Source organism: Ananas comosus, linkage group 18 (genome assembly GCF_001540865.1).
Source record: "Ananas comosus cultivar F153 linkage group 18, ASM154086v1, whole genome shotgun sequence".
Classification (NCBI taxonomy): Eukaryota; Viridiplantae; Streptophyta; class Magnoliopsida; order Poales; family Bromeliaceae; genus Ananas; species Ananas comosus.
This window is the reverse complement of record NC_033638.1, coordinates 6,773,724-6,789,531: the sequence shown is the minus strand read 5'-3', so window position 1 is coordinate 6,789,531 and position 15,808 is coordinate 6,773,724. Positions and strand designations below refer to the sequence as shown.

The 15,808-nt window shown below is 36.7% G+C and overlaps 2 protein-coding genes across 2 annotated transcripts; one reads left to right on the top strand and one right to left on the bottom strand.

The window, feature by feature from the left end:
- Window positions 4,285-12,117, top strand: LOC109724496 (probable serine/threonine-protein kinase At1g54610). The gene is made up of 7 exons (XM_020253341.1): window positions 4,285-4,677; window positions 4,762-5,046; window positions 5,142-5,459; window positions 7,288-7,515; window positions 8,734-8,834; window positions 10,181-10,301; window positions 11,395-12,117. The coding sequence occupies exons 1-7, from the start codon at window positions 4,285-4,287 to the stop codon at window positions 11,674-11,676; spliced, it is 1,728 nt and encodes a 575-aa protein (XP_020108930.1). The 3' UTR covers window positions 11,677-12,117.
- On the bottom strand, window positions 13,291-15,346 carry LOC109724497 (GDSL esterase/lipase At2g23540). Its single transcript, XM_020253342.1, has 5 exons — window positions 14,839-15,346; window positions 14,628-14,758; window positions 14,209-14,457; window positions 13,843-14,098; window positions 13,291-13,743 (listed from the first exon to the last, which is right to left on the bottom strand). The coding sequence occupies exons 1-5, from the start codon at window positions 15,092-15,094 to the stop codon at window positions 13,520-13,522; spliced, it is 1,116 nt and encodes a 371-aa protein (XP_020108931.1). The 5' UTR covers window positions 15,095-15,346; the 3' UTR covers window positions 13,291-13,519.

Here is a 15,808-nt window from a genome sequence, read left to right as displayed (position 1 = left end):
TATAATACTATTCTCTAATAAGTTTTTCAAAAAAATATTAAATTTATTTTTAAAAATTTTTATTGATGTGGTTAGGATAGGGTTTTGAGAGAGGATAGGTTTTTTTTTTTTTTTTTTTTTTGATGAGAAAGGAGTAGAGAGAGAGGGGAGAGGTGCATCACACGGGCTTCGAGAGCTTAGTAGGCTTTCGGAATGAAATCTCAATCCGGGCTAGAAGACCGGAATCAAGTTGAAGGCTATGCGCCATTCCATTCCAGTCCGAATAGAAATCCCAAACCGATTCATGCGAATCAAACAAAATTAACCGAATTTGATCAACCAATTCTCATTCTATACCCAAAATGGATAAACCAAACAAACCCTTAAAAAATTTACCCATTCAACACAAAGAGGACCTGAGAGCGTCAAATACACCTTCCCCTGATCAACCAACTCCGTTGTTTGATCATAAACACTGACACGTGGGGCCACGTGTCCCAATCTCTGCAGCGTGTGGAATCCTCGTCCCCTTTGACCATCTCCCTCACTATTAAAAAAAAAAAAAAAAAAAAAAACTTTAAATCCCTGTAGTTTCGCATTTCTTATGTTAGTTCTCGGACTTTTTTATTAAAATAACCCTCTAAAAAATTGTAATTGAAAATAACCATATGAAAATTTTATTTGTATAAAACTAACCCTCCTTCGCCACGTAGCGCGCACACGTCAGGATTTTTTATAGACGGTGAATCGTTCGCCGTTTTCTCTTATTTCTTTTAAAGGCGGTGAATCGTTCACCGCTTTCTTCCATTTCTTTTAAAAACGGTAAATCATTCACCGCCTTTCACTTATTTATTGTTTCTTTCTATATCTCATATAATCTTAACAACTTTTAAATCTAATAATTTATCACTATAATTTATAAAAGCAGTTAAGATTATATGAAATTATATAGATAAATTATTAGGATTAAAAGTTGTTAAGATATATATATAATTTGTTAGAATTTTTATGTGATTGTTAGGATTATATATGGAATATAAAAATAACAGTAAATAAGTTATGGAGGAAAGCGGTGAATGATTCACCGTCTTTAAAAAAATAGAGAAGACGGTGAACCTTCACCGTCTTTAAAAGAAATGGAAACGCGGGTGAAGATTTACCGCCTTTAAAATTCATACTGGCGGCGACGTGCGCGAAAGAGGGTTAGTTTTACAAATAAATTTGAGTGGGTTATCGCAATTTTTAAATTTTAGAGGGTATTTTTAAAAAAGTCCTTAGTACTCTATAGTTTAAAGTGTATTAATTAATACTCTATAATTTATTTTTTTCTATTTTTATATATATTTTTTCGTTAAATTAGTGACAGGTTAAAACTAAAGGGACAATTACTTATATACTCCTGAAAAGTTTCTGATTTTTTTAATTTACCCTTCTTAAAAGGCTATATTGAAAATACTCTTTTTACGTTTCAACTATTTCAAATATATTTCAAGAATTACAAATCTGTTAATTAGCTCTATTATCTCTAGATAATTATTATTTTGTTCTTTCAAATATACCTTTCTATCAGTATCGATTTTTTCTATTTGCCCTTATTATTTTTTGGTCTTTTCAAATATATTCTTTTACTATCACCAATATTTCTTATTTATTTTTAAGTTAAGAGCAAAAGTGACATTTTAATTTTTTTTATTGTGATAGATATTTAACTCACGTTTAACCCAAGTTAACTTAACGGGTGATAACTGTAGAAATATTTTGGAATAACGAAAAAATATATAAGAAGTATATTAGAAAGAAAACAAAATAGGGATAAATAAAATATTTCCAAAGTTTTGAAAGGTATATAGACAGTTATCCCAAAACTAAAAATACCAAACTGAATATTCGATAAATCTAAGTGAAATATAAGAAGTTTTTTGTATACAATTTAACGAAATATTAACAGAAAAGCTGATGAAAAGAAAAAAAAAATTATAGAGTATGGAATTGATACCTTTAAATTACATGATACTAAAGTTAAAAAAATACCAAAAAAAACGAAAAAAGGGAAAAATAAAAAGATGCTCATGAAATGATCCGAAGGATCTAATTCCATCATTTCCTTTTTTTAAAAAAATCCCAATCATTTCCTAAATCCTAGAATGTAGACCTGGTTTGCCACGTCATCAGCGGACCAAAAGGTACACCACCACATCGATCACTCCATCCCCATCCAATCAACACCACGTTTTAAAACAAGCAATTAATGACATACTTTTTTACTCAAATCTTATAAATTATTATAATTAAGTTGCACAAATAATTTAAGTGACTAAATATTTACGAATCATTGACCATTGATATGGAAGTGATGTTGCATCTTAATTATTATCATATTATCAATTATATAACACTGCAATATTATTTTTATATTTACTATATATTAATATTTCAGCAGCTAAATTATATTGTGAGATTTGGTGTTGAAATTGTAATTTTACTCTGATACCAATCGTTGGAAGCATGATTTGCTCTGATATCAATTATATAATTCAAGATTTAAAATAAAACAAAATAATATGAAAAAAGATATTGGAGGAGAACGAAGATAAGTAAACTAATACTTTATTAATAAAAAATATTTTACTGTTTCGTCAACATTACTTATAAGTTTTCAAATAGTCTTTTATGATGATAATATTATTTTTTCGTCTTTACTTTTTAGAAATAAACTCGTATAGAAATGTAAAGTAATTAGATTTTGAATTTAGAATCTCAGACACCAATCATCAAATTCTTATCCAACTATGTTAATTTTAGTCGGTGATAATATAATGATTCTGAATGAAATGTAAGAAAATTTCTTAAAATATTATAAATCGTAAAAAAGATTAGTGTATTATAAAATACTTATTATTATTTTTTTCTTTCTAAAAATTGAGCATTGCTATTAGTACATCATTGGGGTCCTCAATAATATTCATCATAATTATACTCTAGACATCATTATTAAGACTCAAATCCCATCACTAAATCCTAAGTACTGTTGTTACATCCTAAATTCTAGGCTCTAGTCCTCACATGTATTCCCACACATTAAATACTATTATAAGATACAAATTTTGGAGTACATCAAATATTTCTTAAAAAAATAAATAATTTAAAATTTCAAATGCTAACTATCAAGTTCTTAGATACGATGGGTGATAACACAATAATTTTAAATAAAAATTAAAAGTGATTCTTAAAATATTAGAAATGGTAAAACCAAAAGGGTAAACTTCAAACACCACCATTGTGGTTTCGTATTTTCTCACTTTAATATCTTGTTGTTTAAGGTGTATCAAATTAGTACCATGTGGTTTCAATTTTTTTTTTTCTTTTCGTCAGCTCCTCCGTTAATATTTCGTTAAATTATATATGAAAAAACTTTAGATACCCCATCTATATTTATTGAATATTCACTTTAGTATTTTTTTAGTTTTAACTTTGTTACTGATTTAACGAAAACAAAAATTAGTGGATGAGATAATAAAAGGAGAACAATGAAATCACGGGATACTAAATTGATACACTTTAAATCACATGGTACTAAAATAAAATGTAAACTTTAAATACCACTTCTATGGTTTATCGAATATTTACTTTAGTACCATTTAGTTTTAACTTTGTCACTAATTTAATTAAAAAAAAAATTAAATAAAATTGATAATAAAAAGATAAAAACGAAATCACATAGCACTAAATTGATACATTTAAAATTATAGAATATTAAAGTGAGAAAATGTGAAATTATATGGGCGATGATTGAAGTGTTTCTTAAACGAAAAAAGTGCAAAACCAACGTGTGTATTTGAAGTTTCCCAAAAAAAAAAAAAAAAAAAAAAAAAAAAAAAAGAGCGCAGGAGAGGAGGTCCCCAGACGATGTGGTGGATTAGGTCCATTAAATACTTTCTACTCTCTCTCTCTCTCTCTCTCTCTCTCTCTCTATAGTCTACACAGGCCCGCTCGTCTTCCAACGAGTCAACACAGTTACACTGCCCGAGTGAGCCGGGTTCTTACGCTCACCCGCGGAGCAACTTACCTCCTCCCTCTCTCTCTCTCTCTCTCTCTCTCTCTCTCCACCAATCGCGGGAACCGACGCTCCAACGATTAAAAATATACGCATCGCCATTGGAGCGGCCCCCTCGAGCTCAAATCCCGACTTCTCCAGATCCCCCGATCCGGTAACGTTGCCGCCTCTCGCTCTCGCGCCTAGGGTTTCTCCTCTTCGTCGGCGTCGCTCTCGTCCCCGATGAGGTGAGGTGAGGTGAGGTGAGAGACATGGGCTGCGTCCACGGGCGACCGGCCTCCTCCCTCCCCTCCCCCTCCCCCTCCGCCGCCTCCGAGCGGCGCCGCCAGAAGGAGCGGCGGCGCCACGGCGAGGGCGCGGCGGTCGAGGCCGCGGAGGCGCGGGATCCGGCGCCGGAGAAGGAGGCGGCGCCGCCGAGGAAGGAACAGGGCGGAGGCGGAGGAGGAGGCGACGGGGAGGCTCCGCCTCCGCGGAGGGAGCGGCGGCGCGCGCCGAAGCCGGATCCGAGGCTCGGCTCCTTCTCCAGCCGCGCGCGCGGCGAGCAGGTCGCCGCCGGGTGGCCCGCGTGGCTCTCCGCCGTCGCCGGCGAGGCCATCAACGGCTGGACACCTCGCCGCGCCGATACCTTCGAGAAGATCGATAAGGTTCTACTCCCCATTTCCACCTCTTTTTTCCGCTTTTGGCATTTAAGAATCACCCTAAAGTTGGGATTTTGATCCGTTTCTTAGATCGGGCAAGGGACGTATAGTAATGTTTACAAGGCTAGGGACATGTTAACCGACAAAATCGTGGCCTTGAAGAAGGTCCGGTTCGACAATTTGGAGCCGGAGAGCGTAAAATTCATGGCCCGGGAGATCCTCATCCTGCGGCGGCTGGATCACCCCAATGTGGTGAAATTGGAGGGCTTGGTTACTTCTAGAATGTCTTGTAGTCTATACTTAGTTTTCGAGTATATGGAGCATGATCTCGCAGGTCTTGCGGCGAGCCCTGATATCAAGTTCACGGAACCTCAGGTTAGATCTTGCGCACATTTATATGCACGCCATTTGTTCTAAAGGAACTATTTCTTATGTAAAGTTTGGATCTTGGATTTGTTTAATGTGAGCAGGTGAAGTGTTACATGCACCAATTGCTATCAGGTCTCGAGCACTGCCACAACCGTGGCGTGCTGCATCGAGACATCAAGGGATCAAATCTTCTGCTTGATAATGCTGGCCTGCTAAAGATAGCTGATTTTGGGTTGGCTTCATTTTTTGATCCGAATCATAAGCAGCCAATGACGAGCCGGGTGGTCACTTTATGGTATCGGCCTCCCGAGCTGCTCTTGGGGGCGACGGATTATGGAGTTGGTGTCGATCTCTGGAGTGCAGGCTGCATTCTGGCTGAACTGTTGGCTGGGAAGCCGATTATGCCAGGGCGGACTGAGGTATTGTGCTCTAATTCTGTTGATACCTTTGTTGATAACATACAGGTTGTGTTCATGCTGCTTGGTCCACTTGTGCATAACCTGGTCTTAGTGAGAGAAGGAAAAGTGAAGAGAGAAAAAAGAGTTTGGATGTAAAATTGTTTTAGCACAGGATAGAACATTAGCGTGTTGTTGCTGTGTTCAAGAATTGCTTGGCAGTATTTCAAAAATTGATATGTAAGATTAAGAAATCTATGTTTTTTATGATGCAAGAACAGTGGCGAGGAAAGGGAGGGGGGCCAGCATATGAATTAATACGTAATTTCCTCTTGATGCTTGATAAATGGTTTGGTAAACATATTATTTAAGAGCTTACAACTATTAAAATTTTCTGTATCCTTTCCTAATCTTAGTATACACAACCTTATTAACTAATATTAAGTTTCTAAGCTTATTATCCTTGAAAGATTTAATACAGTAATATTTCTTACAATAAGAAGGTTGATAGAGTTAACTAATATTTCTAGGCTTACAACTTTGGGTCTTTTGTCAACCTTGTGAACCAAGCTTTATATAAGAAACATTAGACTTAAAATGAAAAATTACATATACTTACATCTGGAGAATAGTAGTTTTAAAAATTTTTCATTGTCCATTGTGTCCCCAGTCCCTGCTATAGTTACATTGAGGCTCTGCCCGTGTAAGAAGCTTAAAAGTTCATTTAATTTGGAACAGTTAGGCTTCTTGTTTGGTAAAATTTGCATCACTGTTCAAGAGCTGAAGATGACATGAAATTTGTGATATTTTGCATAGAAGCTACCTTTACATTATTTACATCTCATTTACACTTAGCATACTCGTCGACTTTACCATTCAATCATTTGACAGGTTGAACTACCCCCTACACCTCACTCTCACCCTTCTTTTCTGTTTTCTGGCCATTCCAGTTTTCTAAATATATTCTATGCTATAGTATCTTTTGTCCTTTTGAACTTTGCCATAATTGCAACCTCCCATTCCATTTCGCCTGATTTTATGTTGTCAGTAATCTTCTTTCAATGGCCTTATACAAACTTTTTGGTTGCCAATCAGTTTCTGGTCTTGCTCCTCTTAACATAAAAATGTAAATTTAAGTACCATTCATTCCTTACCAGTTTAATTTTCATATTTCTCTCTCTCTCTCTATATATTTCCTTTGTTTCCCTTATGAACTAGTTGGCATGACATTTAACATCCAATTTTCTAAAATAAAAATTAGTCATGTTGTAGGTATCTCATCCCTCTAACTAGGTCATCATCATGAAGGATTTATCACTAACATGCATTGTTTGTTAGCAACTTGCTTTGCTTTTTCAGTACAACTATGAATGTCGCTGAACAGCTGAACCGAAGATCATGCAAAACTTATAATTCAGTTACTTAAAAACTATATAATAACAGGAAAGTTTGCAGTTATGTAATTCATTAATGATGAGATTCCTAAGAAGATAATCGAATTGAAAAAAAAAAAAAAACTGCTGAGTTTTATTTTCCGTTAAGCTGACAAGGTTCCAATTTTGATAAATGTTGTATTTAATTATTGTTTTATGGGCTTGTATATGATCTTGAAGGGTGTCTAAATTAATGTATTAAGTTTTAATGTCTTCCTTTTTTTACCTCGATAATGGTTATTAGTATTTGTTATGAATTTCTAGTCTTTGTTAATGAATAATCTTTGCAATGCTTTTCTGGGTATATGTTTGACAATACTTTCTCGTGCTGATACTCAACCTTTGACTACTAGTTGATATTAGGAACTTCTAAGACACAACACTTACCTATGAAAATAATAACTCTCTCTCTCTCTCAGGTGGAGCAGCTGCATAAAATTTTTAAGCTTTGTGGCTCCCCTTCTGAAGAATACTGGAAAAAGTCAAAGTTGCCACATGCTACAATATTTAAGCCCCAGCAACCATACAAACGTTGCATAGCAGAGACGTTTAAAGATTTTCCACCTTCATCACTGCAATTAATTGAAACTCTTCTTGCAATTGACCCAGTTGACCGTCAAACAGCCTCTACTGCATTAAAAAGTGATGTAAGTTTCTCTTAGAAATTCTGGTTTTGTCCTTCTACCACTATAATGCATGAAAAGACTTCCATATGGTATTGTTTGATGCTGACGTCTAAGGTATATCAGACATGTCAAACCTCTTAGAAATTCTGTATGGTGACATCTTGCAGTCTATTTCATTTCCATACAAATAGGAAATTTGGTTCAAATGTTGCGTCTCATGGCATCAAACAACCACGAATGCTAAAGAATTTTGTTCTTTAGATGCTTTTAACGCAGTATCACATCTCATCATAAATACAAATCAAGTTGAATGGAGAATCATAAATACAAGTCTCTTGAATAGGACTTATTTACTAGAAAAAATATTAATCATTTCTTTTCCTATTCTAGGAGCTAACACACCTTTGGAAGAAGAGACATTAAGATACAAGTTTCTTCCAATCTGTCTTTGAGTGCAATTCCATATTGGATTGATGAGATTGAAATTTTGCTGGTGATTCTTCTGAAGCTATCCACTCTATGCTTAATCTTCATAAGTGGAGTTATTCTATGATTAGAGCTTCGATGATGACAGTAACCTCTTCATTCCAAATGCATATTAGCTCCTGGGCTTTTTATCACTGGATACAAATTTACTATTTTGTAGAGTTTATCCACTACTACCTGTCCCAAAGAAGTTGATTCGAGTTGTTTTATCATTAAATTTATCATATAACAATTGAATTTTGTTTGTCAAAAAAGACTTGTTCTGAAAAATTAGACGATGAGATTCTTGTGACATGAATAATCAAGTTTTATCCTTGTTCAAGACTCTCTCTGTGTCTAGTGAAGGTAGCATAGAGGTGAAATGCCCTATTGAAGTCTTATGAAAAATCAACAGAAGTGATTTTACAGGCTTAGTGAAGGTAGCATAGAGGTGAAATGCCCTATTGAAGTCTTATGATAGGACATTTCGCCTATATGCTACTTTACAGGCTTGAAAGTGACCCCATTGAGTATTCTGCTACCATCTTTTCATGCTTGAGGTCTTTTGTATATATATATTGATGCAAATATTAAAACTAGTAGAAGAAACATAGGTTTTTGTTAATATGCACTAAATGACCGTCCCAGTCAATTTCAAAATTGTCTTCTGTACATCTAGTTGATTATCTTATATTTATTTTCCTATTACATTCATAGTTTGAAGCTTCATAGAGCACCTCATTGACCTGGATGTTTTTCTTCATCTACATGCAGTTCTTTATGACTATGCCTTATGCATGTGACCCTTCAAGTTTGCCACAATATCCTCCAAGCAAGGAGATGGATGCTAAACGAAGGGATGAAGAAGCTAGAAGGTTCGTGACATCTGAGTTTTTAGTTTATTGGCATCGAAGTAAAAATTGATTCTAGTTTTGCACCATTTTGATTCTTGTTTTTTATCCTCTGCATTATCATCCAAAATCATCCTTAGAAGGTATCATCTTAATGATCCAGAAAATTTGGTCACAAAAAGCACAAAAAGTATGATAAATATATTAAGATAACCAATAATAGGTATAAGCACTTTCTATTAGTTGTAATCTATACTTGTGAGCTAGTCAAGAATGATCCCATTGTATAAGCACTTTCTAATAGTTATAATTTACATTGTGTTGATTGTTGTGACAGTCAAACACGTAAGAAATGCAAGAGAGAGGCCAAAGCGATAGATGTAGTAGTCCTATTGGTCAGATTGTTGAGAATAGCAAGTGGGCGTAGCTTGTATAATTTTCTACCTTTTGAAATGGGATTTCGACTTTGAAAAATTTTTTTTCAGTTCCAAGCGAGAAATCTTCTTCTTTTTTTTTTTATCTTTCCTGAAACATAATACCTACTACCAAGAAAAGGCAACAATCAAGATTGATGTAAATATGGTAGAGAACTAATGAGATCAACATACTTCAAGATAATTCATGTTCTCTTGATGATGTACAATCCTCAGTAATTTAGATATCAAATGACGTGGTTTACCGGTTAAGAAGAAATAAATTTGTTCTCTCTTGGAATTTCAGATAATAGCATATTATTTATTGTTTAGTAAGGTTCCTTTGTTTGATATATCCATTTTGAAAATTTTCATGCGCATAGAATCTCTTGGGAGGTTTTTGTTAGCTCTGTGAGCTAAACAATGTGATCACAACAATCAATCCAATGTAAGCTAGCCTTACAGGATAATGAAAACAATTCTTCATTCTGGACCTGGAAGTAAATGGCTTACATTGTCAAGTATATGTATCTATTAAAGTCATAGTTGGTCAAATAGAGATTGTCTATATGGAAATTAAAAAATTAATCAATTAGGGCTTGTTTGGATGCATGAAAATCTTGTTGAATGTACCACTTTCCTTTACTCAAGAACGTTTTGCAATTGGTTTTTGGGAGAAAAAAAAGATGTTTACGGTGGTATAATATATATGGCCCCTAACTTTCTTTTCTTTGTTTCTTTTTCAGAATATGACTAATCATCTTGCATCTGGAATGTATTATCCTGAAAATTCTTGGGATTCAATCACAAAATAATTTATTTTGCACAAGTATCACAAAACAACTTGTTTCGACATCCAAACAGTCCCTTGATAACCTTTGTGTATGATATGTGTTTGTTTATTTCATTATTGGTTTCCAAATGCTTTGGGTTGTCTAACATGTCCTAGCATTGTAGGTTAAGAGCTGCTGGTGGAAGAGCTAATGGCGATGGGGCAAAGAAGACACGTATACGTGATCGTGCTACTAGAGCTGTTCCAGCTCCGGAGGCAAATGCTGAACTGCAAACAAATCTTGATGTATGTCAAATTAACTTACTGCCTTAAATTTAATTTCTCGCATTGATTAAAACATGCAACTCAACTAGTCTATTCGTCGTTGTGTAACGGCGATAAGAGGCATGGAGCAGTATTAAAGCAACTACCATGACGAGGCCCTTTATTGTAGGGTGAAAAGGCTAAAATGAGCCTCCTTAACTACGTTTTCCAAAAGTTACAGCAATATTAGAACAGCACTTGACTAGTCTATTCATTGTGTAATGGAGATAGAGGCCTAGAGCAGTATTAAAGCAACTATCATGATGAGGCCATTTATCGCAGGGTGAAAAGAGGGCTGAAATGAGCCTCCTTAATTAGATCTTAGAAAAGTTGCAACAGTGCTTAACTGACACAAAAAGCAAGTGTCAATCTCCTTTTAATTGGAAGATGTTGCCTCCAGTATTGGATTTTACAAAATGGAGATAATTTGCCTTTTTTTTTTTTAAGTTTGAAGTTCAAGTAAAAATTGATTTGGACTCTTAGTTGTCTTGTTGACCGTCCTAGTTGCAGCTTATTGATTATTCAGCTTAAAAGTCCTGAATGATGCAATGCTTCAGTGTTAGTGCTTGGCACGTTACCCTGGTTACTGTATATGTTTCAGTTAACTGATTGTTGGTGGTCTCTAGTTTATTTTGTCTGGTTACATGAGCAAATTTACCCCAATTTTTGTTGCTATCATTATTAGGATTATTTTGGCCATTCTTAGCTGTCAAACTAGTTCATGTTGTTCACATTTCTCCACCTGTCCGATGTACTGGGGAGTGACCTATTCTTTTGTTTCTCTTCTCACAACAGTGTCTGCTTTACTTATTTTACTACTATTCTGAATTTCATTCATCTTGCTACTCTCGGAAAAGATATCTGGATGCAAGTCATGGTCTATAGAACAGTGAAGCACCAACTCTGGTGTTCATAAAGTTTTTTTTTTTTCTTCTTTTTTTTTTTGGAAAAGATAACAAGAAGCAAATTCATGAATAAATCCTACTTTTCAGTGTTTCTAGTTGTTTATTAAGTGAAAGAAAACTGTCAATTGGTAGTTTGTTTGCTCACCCATTTCTCATTTTTGCATGAACAGAAAAGGAGGCTAATCACCCACGCAAACGCAAAGAGCAAGAGTGAGAAGTTCCCCCCACCACATCAGGACGGGGCCCTCGGCTTCCCTTTGGGCTCATCTCATCACATCGACCCTACATTCGACCCCCCAGAGGCTTCATTCAGCACGGTATTCCCCACCCAGAAAGGCCCATTGTCTACTTGGTCTGGACCGCTGGTCGAGCCAGCTCCGGTAGTCAACACAAAAAGGAAAAAACATTCAAATCGCTTGTCGAAGCAACCTAGTACGGCCCGTGCTCGATAAAAGCAAAAGCTATCTCCTTGAGAGGTAAATATTCATTCGAGTGACGAAATAACTATTTAAATTGTCTCTTAGAACATCGGGAATCATACTTAGCTGTTGGTGAGGTGAACATCTTGAATTATTTCCCGTGCTATTTTTTTGGACTGCAATGTATAGGCTGAAGCAGAGGCTGAATTAGTCATTATGTATTATAGAATTCTCTTGTTCTATTTATGCCAGGTTCCATAGTTTAGTTGTTAGGTCAATTTTAAGTTTGCAATGGGACCTATCCATGTACCGTTGAACATATTCCTTGTACTTTTAGGACTATGACTCTCTTAATGTAAGCCCTATAGAGCACCATCATTTATCTGATTTTTGGTTGTTATTATGCACTTGTGTAAACTTAGCTTGTCTCAAAACCATGTTAGGGATGAATAAAATCAGACGAAATTCGGAATTCACATTCGCTTCTCTTTTGCCAATAGAAAAATGGATGAAATTGTATAACAGATACTGAAGTGTTGCCGTCGATGTATGCTGAGATTCGGAGCCGAGTCCTTGAACATATCTATCAGCTTTTTGAATTTGTAAGGTGAGGATGAATCCAGGTATGGGAAGGTGTCGAAGGAATGGTGAGAAAGCTTAAACTGCAAATCATGCATTGTGTAACTGCAGATGAATTACAGAGCATTGGTCACTGAACTTAGCGCCGAATTTTACTGTAGTTCCTAACTTCAATTCCTGTTTCAGCTTCATTGCATTCCATTAGATGATGTAACAGAATTCAATTCCTGTTTCACTCTTGCCGCTTCATTGCATTCCATTAGATGATGTAACAGTGATTTGATGAACCAAGCCATTTCCACGAAACAATGCGGTGATGCAATGATAGTTGATTCAAGTGTCATATCATCTTATATTACTTCGATTCAATCATCATTAGAGAGTTCTATCAAAGAAATCTAATTAAATAAAAATTAAATTTCGGTGCATCGTTTGCAACAAATTTTGTGTTTGTGAATCTACATAAGAACAGATCAGGTGGTTCTCTTCAGTAATTTAGTGTAGGGGAAATTTTAATATACAAATCCATGCTCCAGAAAGATGCAATATATTGTGTCCTGATGATATATCAGAAGTCACATCCTGCTTTTAAGTTGGAAAGACATTACTTGTCCTTTGTTTCCTTTTTTTTTCATATTTTCTGAGAACTCCCATGTTATTGATAGATTTAGATAAAAATTTGTCAAGGATCTCTTTTCTTTTGATATAATTACTGTGACATTCCTAAAATTTGAAATAATTTTATATAAAAAGGGCTAAAATTTTTAACTCAGTTGTAGCATTTTGGGCGGTGGCTAGACTTAAAAGATTAAAAAAGTTAAGCGTGTTAGGATCAGAGTAGTTTTAAAATGAGTAATCTCTTAAGAAATATGATGTCATAGTTGTTATTAGAATCAATCATCAGTCGAAAATGTGATATAAATCTCGATTGAGTTAAGATTATACAGCGGGAGAAATGTGACACTCTTAGGATTTAGAATATTCTTTTATATATAAGATATATTAAGACTAAGATTTTTTAACTTGGTTATAATATTTTGAACGGTGCTTAGACCTAAAAGATTGACAAAACTTAACATTTCATCACAGTAAACATAATTAAATTAATACAGAAAACACACAGATTACTTAAAGAATACCCCCCCTATAACAACAATCTTTCAATTCTTTAAATCTTGTTTTCGACATTGCTGAATTGTAAATTGCTCGCACCGATAAAGAACAATTCACCCAAAATGCACCCCTCACTTGATATAGCTAAGTATATGTATTCTGAAACATTCAGGAAAGAATGGATCTAAAGCGCGAGAAGCTGTCGAAGATTTACAGGCGAAATATACTTCGTGTCTCCGTCGACAATGTACTTCGCCATGAGGACATTCGCAGCCTCGCTCGGGTGGTAGGGATCCCAGAAGACGTGCTGCGATCGATCGTCGCAAAGACTCGACTGCGGCCCGCAAGGTATGATTCCTGCATACTGCCCTCCATTTCCACAACAAGCTGTACTTGCAGTTGCAAATCCTGCACACACACACACACACACACACACACATTTTTTTCAATCCAGATTTGTCGGTAAGAGAACGAGAATTTAGTCCTGAAACGGAATTCTGCTCTTACCGTAATGCTCGTAGTTTGAGATCAGCTCCATGACAAGATCGTACACATTCGCGAGGCAAAATTTGGCGCCCGGGAGATTGTCATTCAGTTCCGCGAGCAGATCCCTCAGCCGACCGTTGTACTGCACCGCGAGCTGGTTCGGTAAGCTGGCACACTCGGCCTCCCCGACTCGGTTTATCGTCTTCTGATACGGGATGCATCCGAGGGGACCGACGTTCGCCACCACAAACTTTCGCGCATCCAACGCGTACATCCTCTGCAACAGCAACAACAGAACGAACGTTCGAAAGCTCGGTCTGCGAAAACTGCACAGTTTGTGTCTTTTATATAAGCGTAAAGAGATTATCAGGGCTGTATATATATTACTGTGAGTTGCGATTTGAGGTTCGCGAGCATGTCGTTGATGAAGCCGTCGGGCGATTCGAGGACTCGCACTCCCGCGGAGAGCAGGGGGAAGAGATAGTTGTTGAGGAAGTCGTTCGATCCGACGGTGATCGAGAAAATCGCTTTGCTTGCTAAGAACTGCTTTGCTTTGGCCTCCCCCAGTAGTTCACCTATTTGTTGCCGAGTTATGTTGTAGTAATCGATTTGTACGTCCATTCCAATCCTATTAACCTGTGCAAAAGGAAACACATATATACTCATATAACACATGGTTTATATATGTATGCTTCAACATTCTTATACTATGATCTCAGAAACTTACAAATTTACAATACATCTTACTCAAAAAGGATTAAATTTGGTTTATGTTTCGCAAAAATTTAAATTTAGAAGAAACATACGAAGATTCGTCCCGTTCCGTTCATGATTCCTGCTCCTCCCGACGCATAGTTTACACCGTTTAGTATCACACGACCCGTCGTGTTCGGAGCGAGAAACGGCGTCGCGTAGTGCGTTTGCCCCAGCAATTCTCCTACAGTAAGAAAATAAAGTTTTGTAACACGGACCGACACAAAATGTTTAAGCGCAGTTATTAATGTTATATGCACTTACCGATGACGTCGGCTATGGTTTTCCCGTTGGTGAACCGCCCGGTGGGCTGCCCGCCGGAGGCGGCGAAGTCGATGCCGTTGGGCGGCATGTCGGCCTTCGACAGTGAGGAGAGGTAGTTGTTGTTCCCCGAGTCGACCAGCGAGTCCCCGAACACGAACGACGCTCCGATCGGCTCGTCGTCGTCTGTTGCTGCTGCCACTGCAGTCGCGCAAATCGCCACTGCCACCACCACCACCACCACCAACTTCATGGCCATGCTTAATATTACTTCTTCTTCTTTGTACCACCCTCTCTCTCTCTCTCTCTCTCTCTCTCTCTCTCTTGTTGTTATTGTTGTGTTCTTTTAGAATACAGGAAGTGTATATAGGGGCTGTTTTCTTGTGAGATAAGGAGGAGGAGGAGGTGGAGATAATAGTGCAGTGGCCAAGAAGTAAAAACTTGTGGGTTTTTGATGCCTGTTTTTATGAGATGGCCATGTTTGGTTTGACTGTTGAACACCTGCTGTACACAGGAGTGAGAGAGAGAGAGAGAGAGAGAGAGAGGGGGAGAGAGTAGGGTAGTTCATCAAATACTGAACCATCATTTTCTCCTCCTGGTCCTTTTCCTCTCTCTCTCTAGATCTTTCTCTCTCTAAATATGTGATTGGACATGGTATACCATTGCAGTGTCAAGAGGGGTTGATGTGTGTTGTTGCCCAAATCTGGATTTTTATTGTAAATTATTATGCATGCATGTGTGTGTTTGTGTGTGTGTGTTTGCATGGATTAATTGGGGTGATGGTAATTTAGGTGGTGGTTTGGTGGGAGAGGTTGAATAACTCTTTTTTGTGAATCTGTACACAGACTCTTGTCACTCAAGCTATGTATAATTAACACTTCATGTATACTCCATCTTTGATAAGACACATGAGTTACATTAAGTTCATTAGTGGGTACTTAAACTTCGATTAGCCTCTAACTCTACCTAGTTT

Excerpts from the sequence above, each read along its gene's own strand:
- LOC109724496 (XM_020253341.1), top strand. The coding sequence starts at position 4,285 with ATGGGCTGCGTCCACGGGCGACCGGCCTCCTCCCTCCCCTCCCCCTCC. Across the intron at positions 8,835-10,180 it reads AGGGATGAAGAAGCTAGAAG|GTTAAGAGCTGCTGGTGGAA; the intron begins GTTCGTGACATC and ends CTAGCATTGTAG. Across the intron at positions 10,302-11,394 it reads AACTGCAAACAAATCTTGAT|AAAAGGAGGCTAATCACCCA; the intron begins GTATGTCAAATT and ends TTGCATGAACAG.
- LOC109724497 (XM_020253342.1), bottom strand. The coding sequence starts at position 15,094 with ATGGCCATGAAGTTGGTGGTGGTGGTGGTGGTGGCAGTGGCGATTTGC. Across the intron at positions 14,759-14,838 it reads AACCATAGCCGACGTCATCG|GAGAATTGCTGGGGCAAACG; the intron begins GTAAGTGCATAT and ends TTCTTACTGTAG. Across the intron at positions 13,744-13,842 it reads CTCAAACTACGAGCATTACG|GATTTGCAACTGCAAGTACA; the intron begins GTAAGAGCAGAA and ends GTGTGTGTGCAG.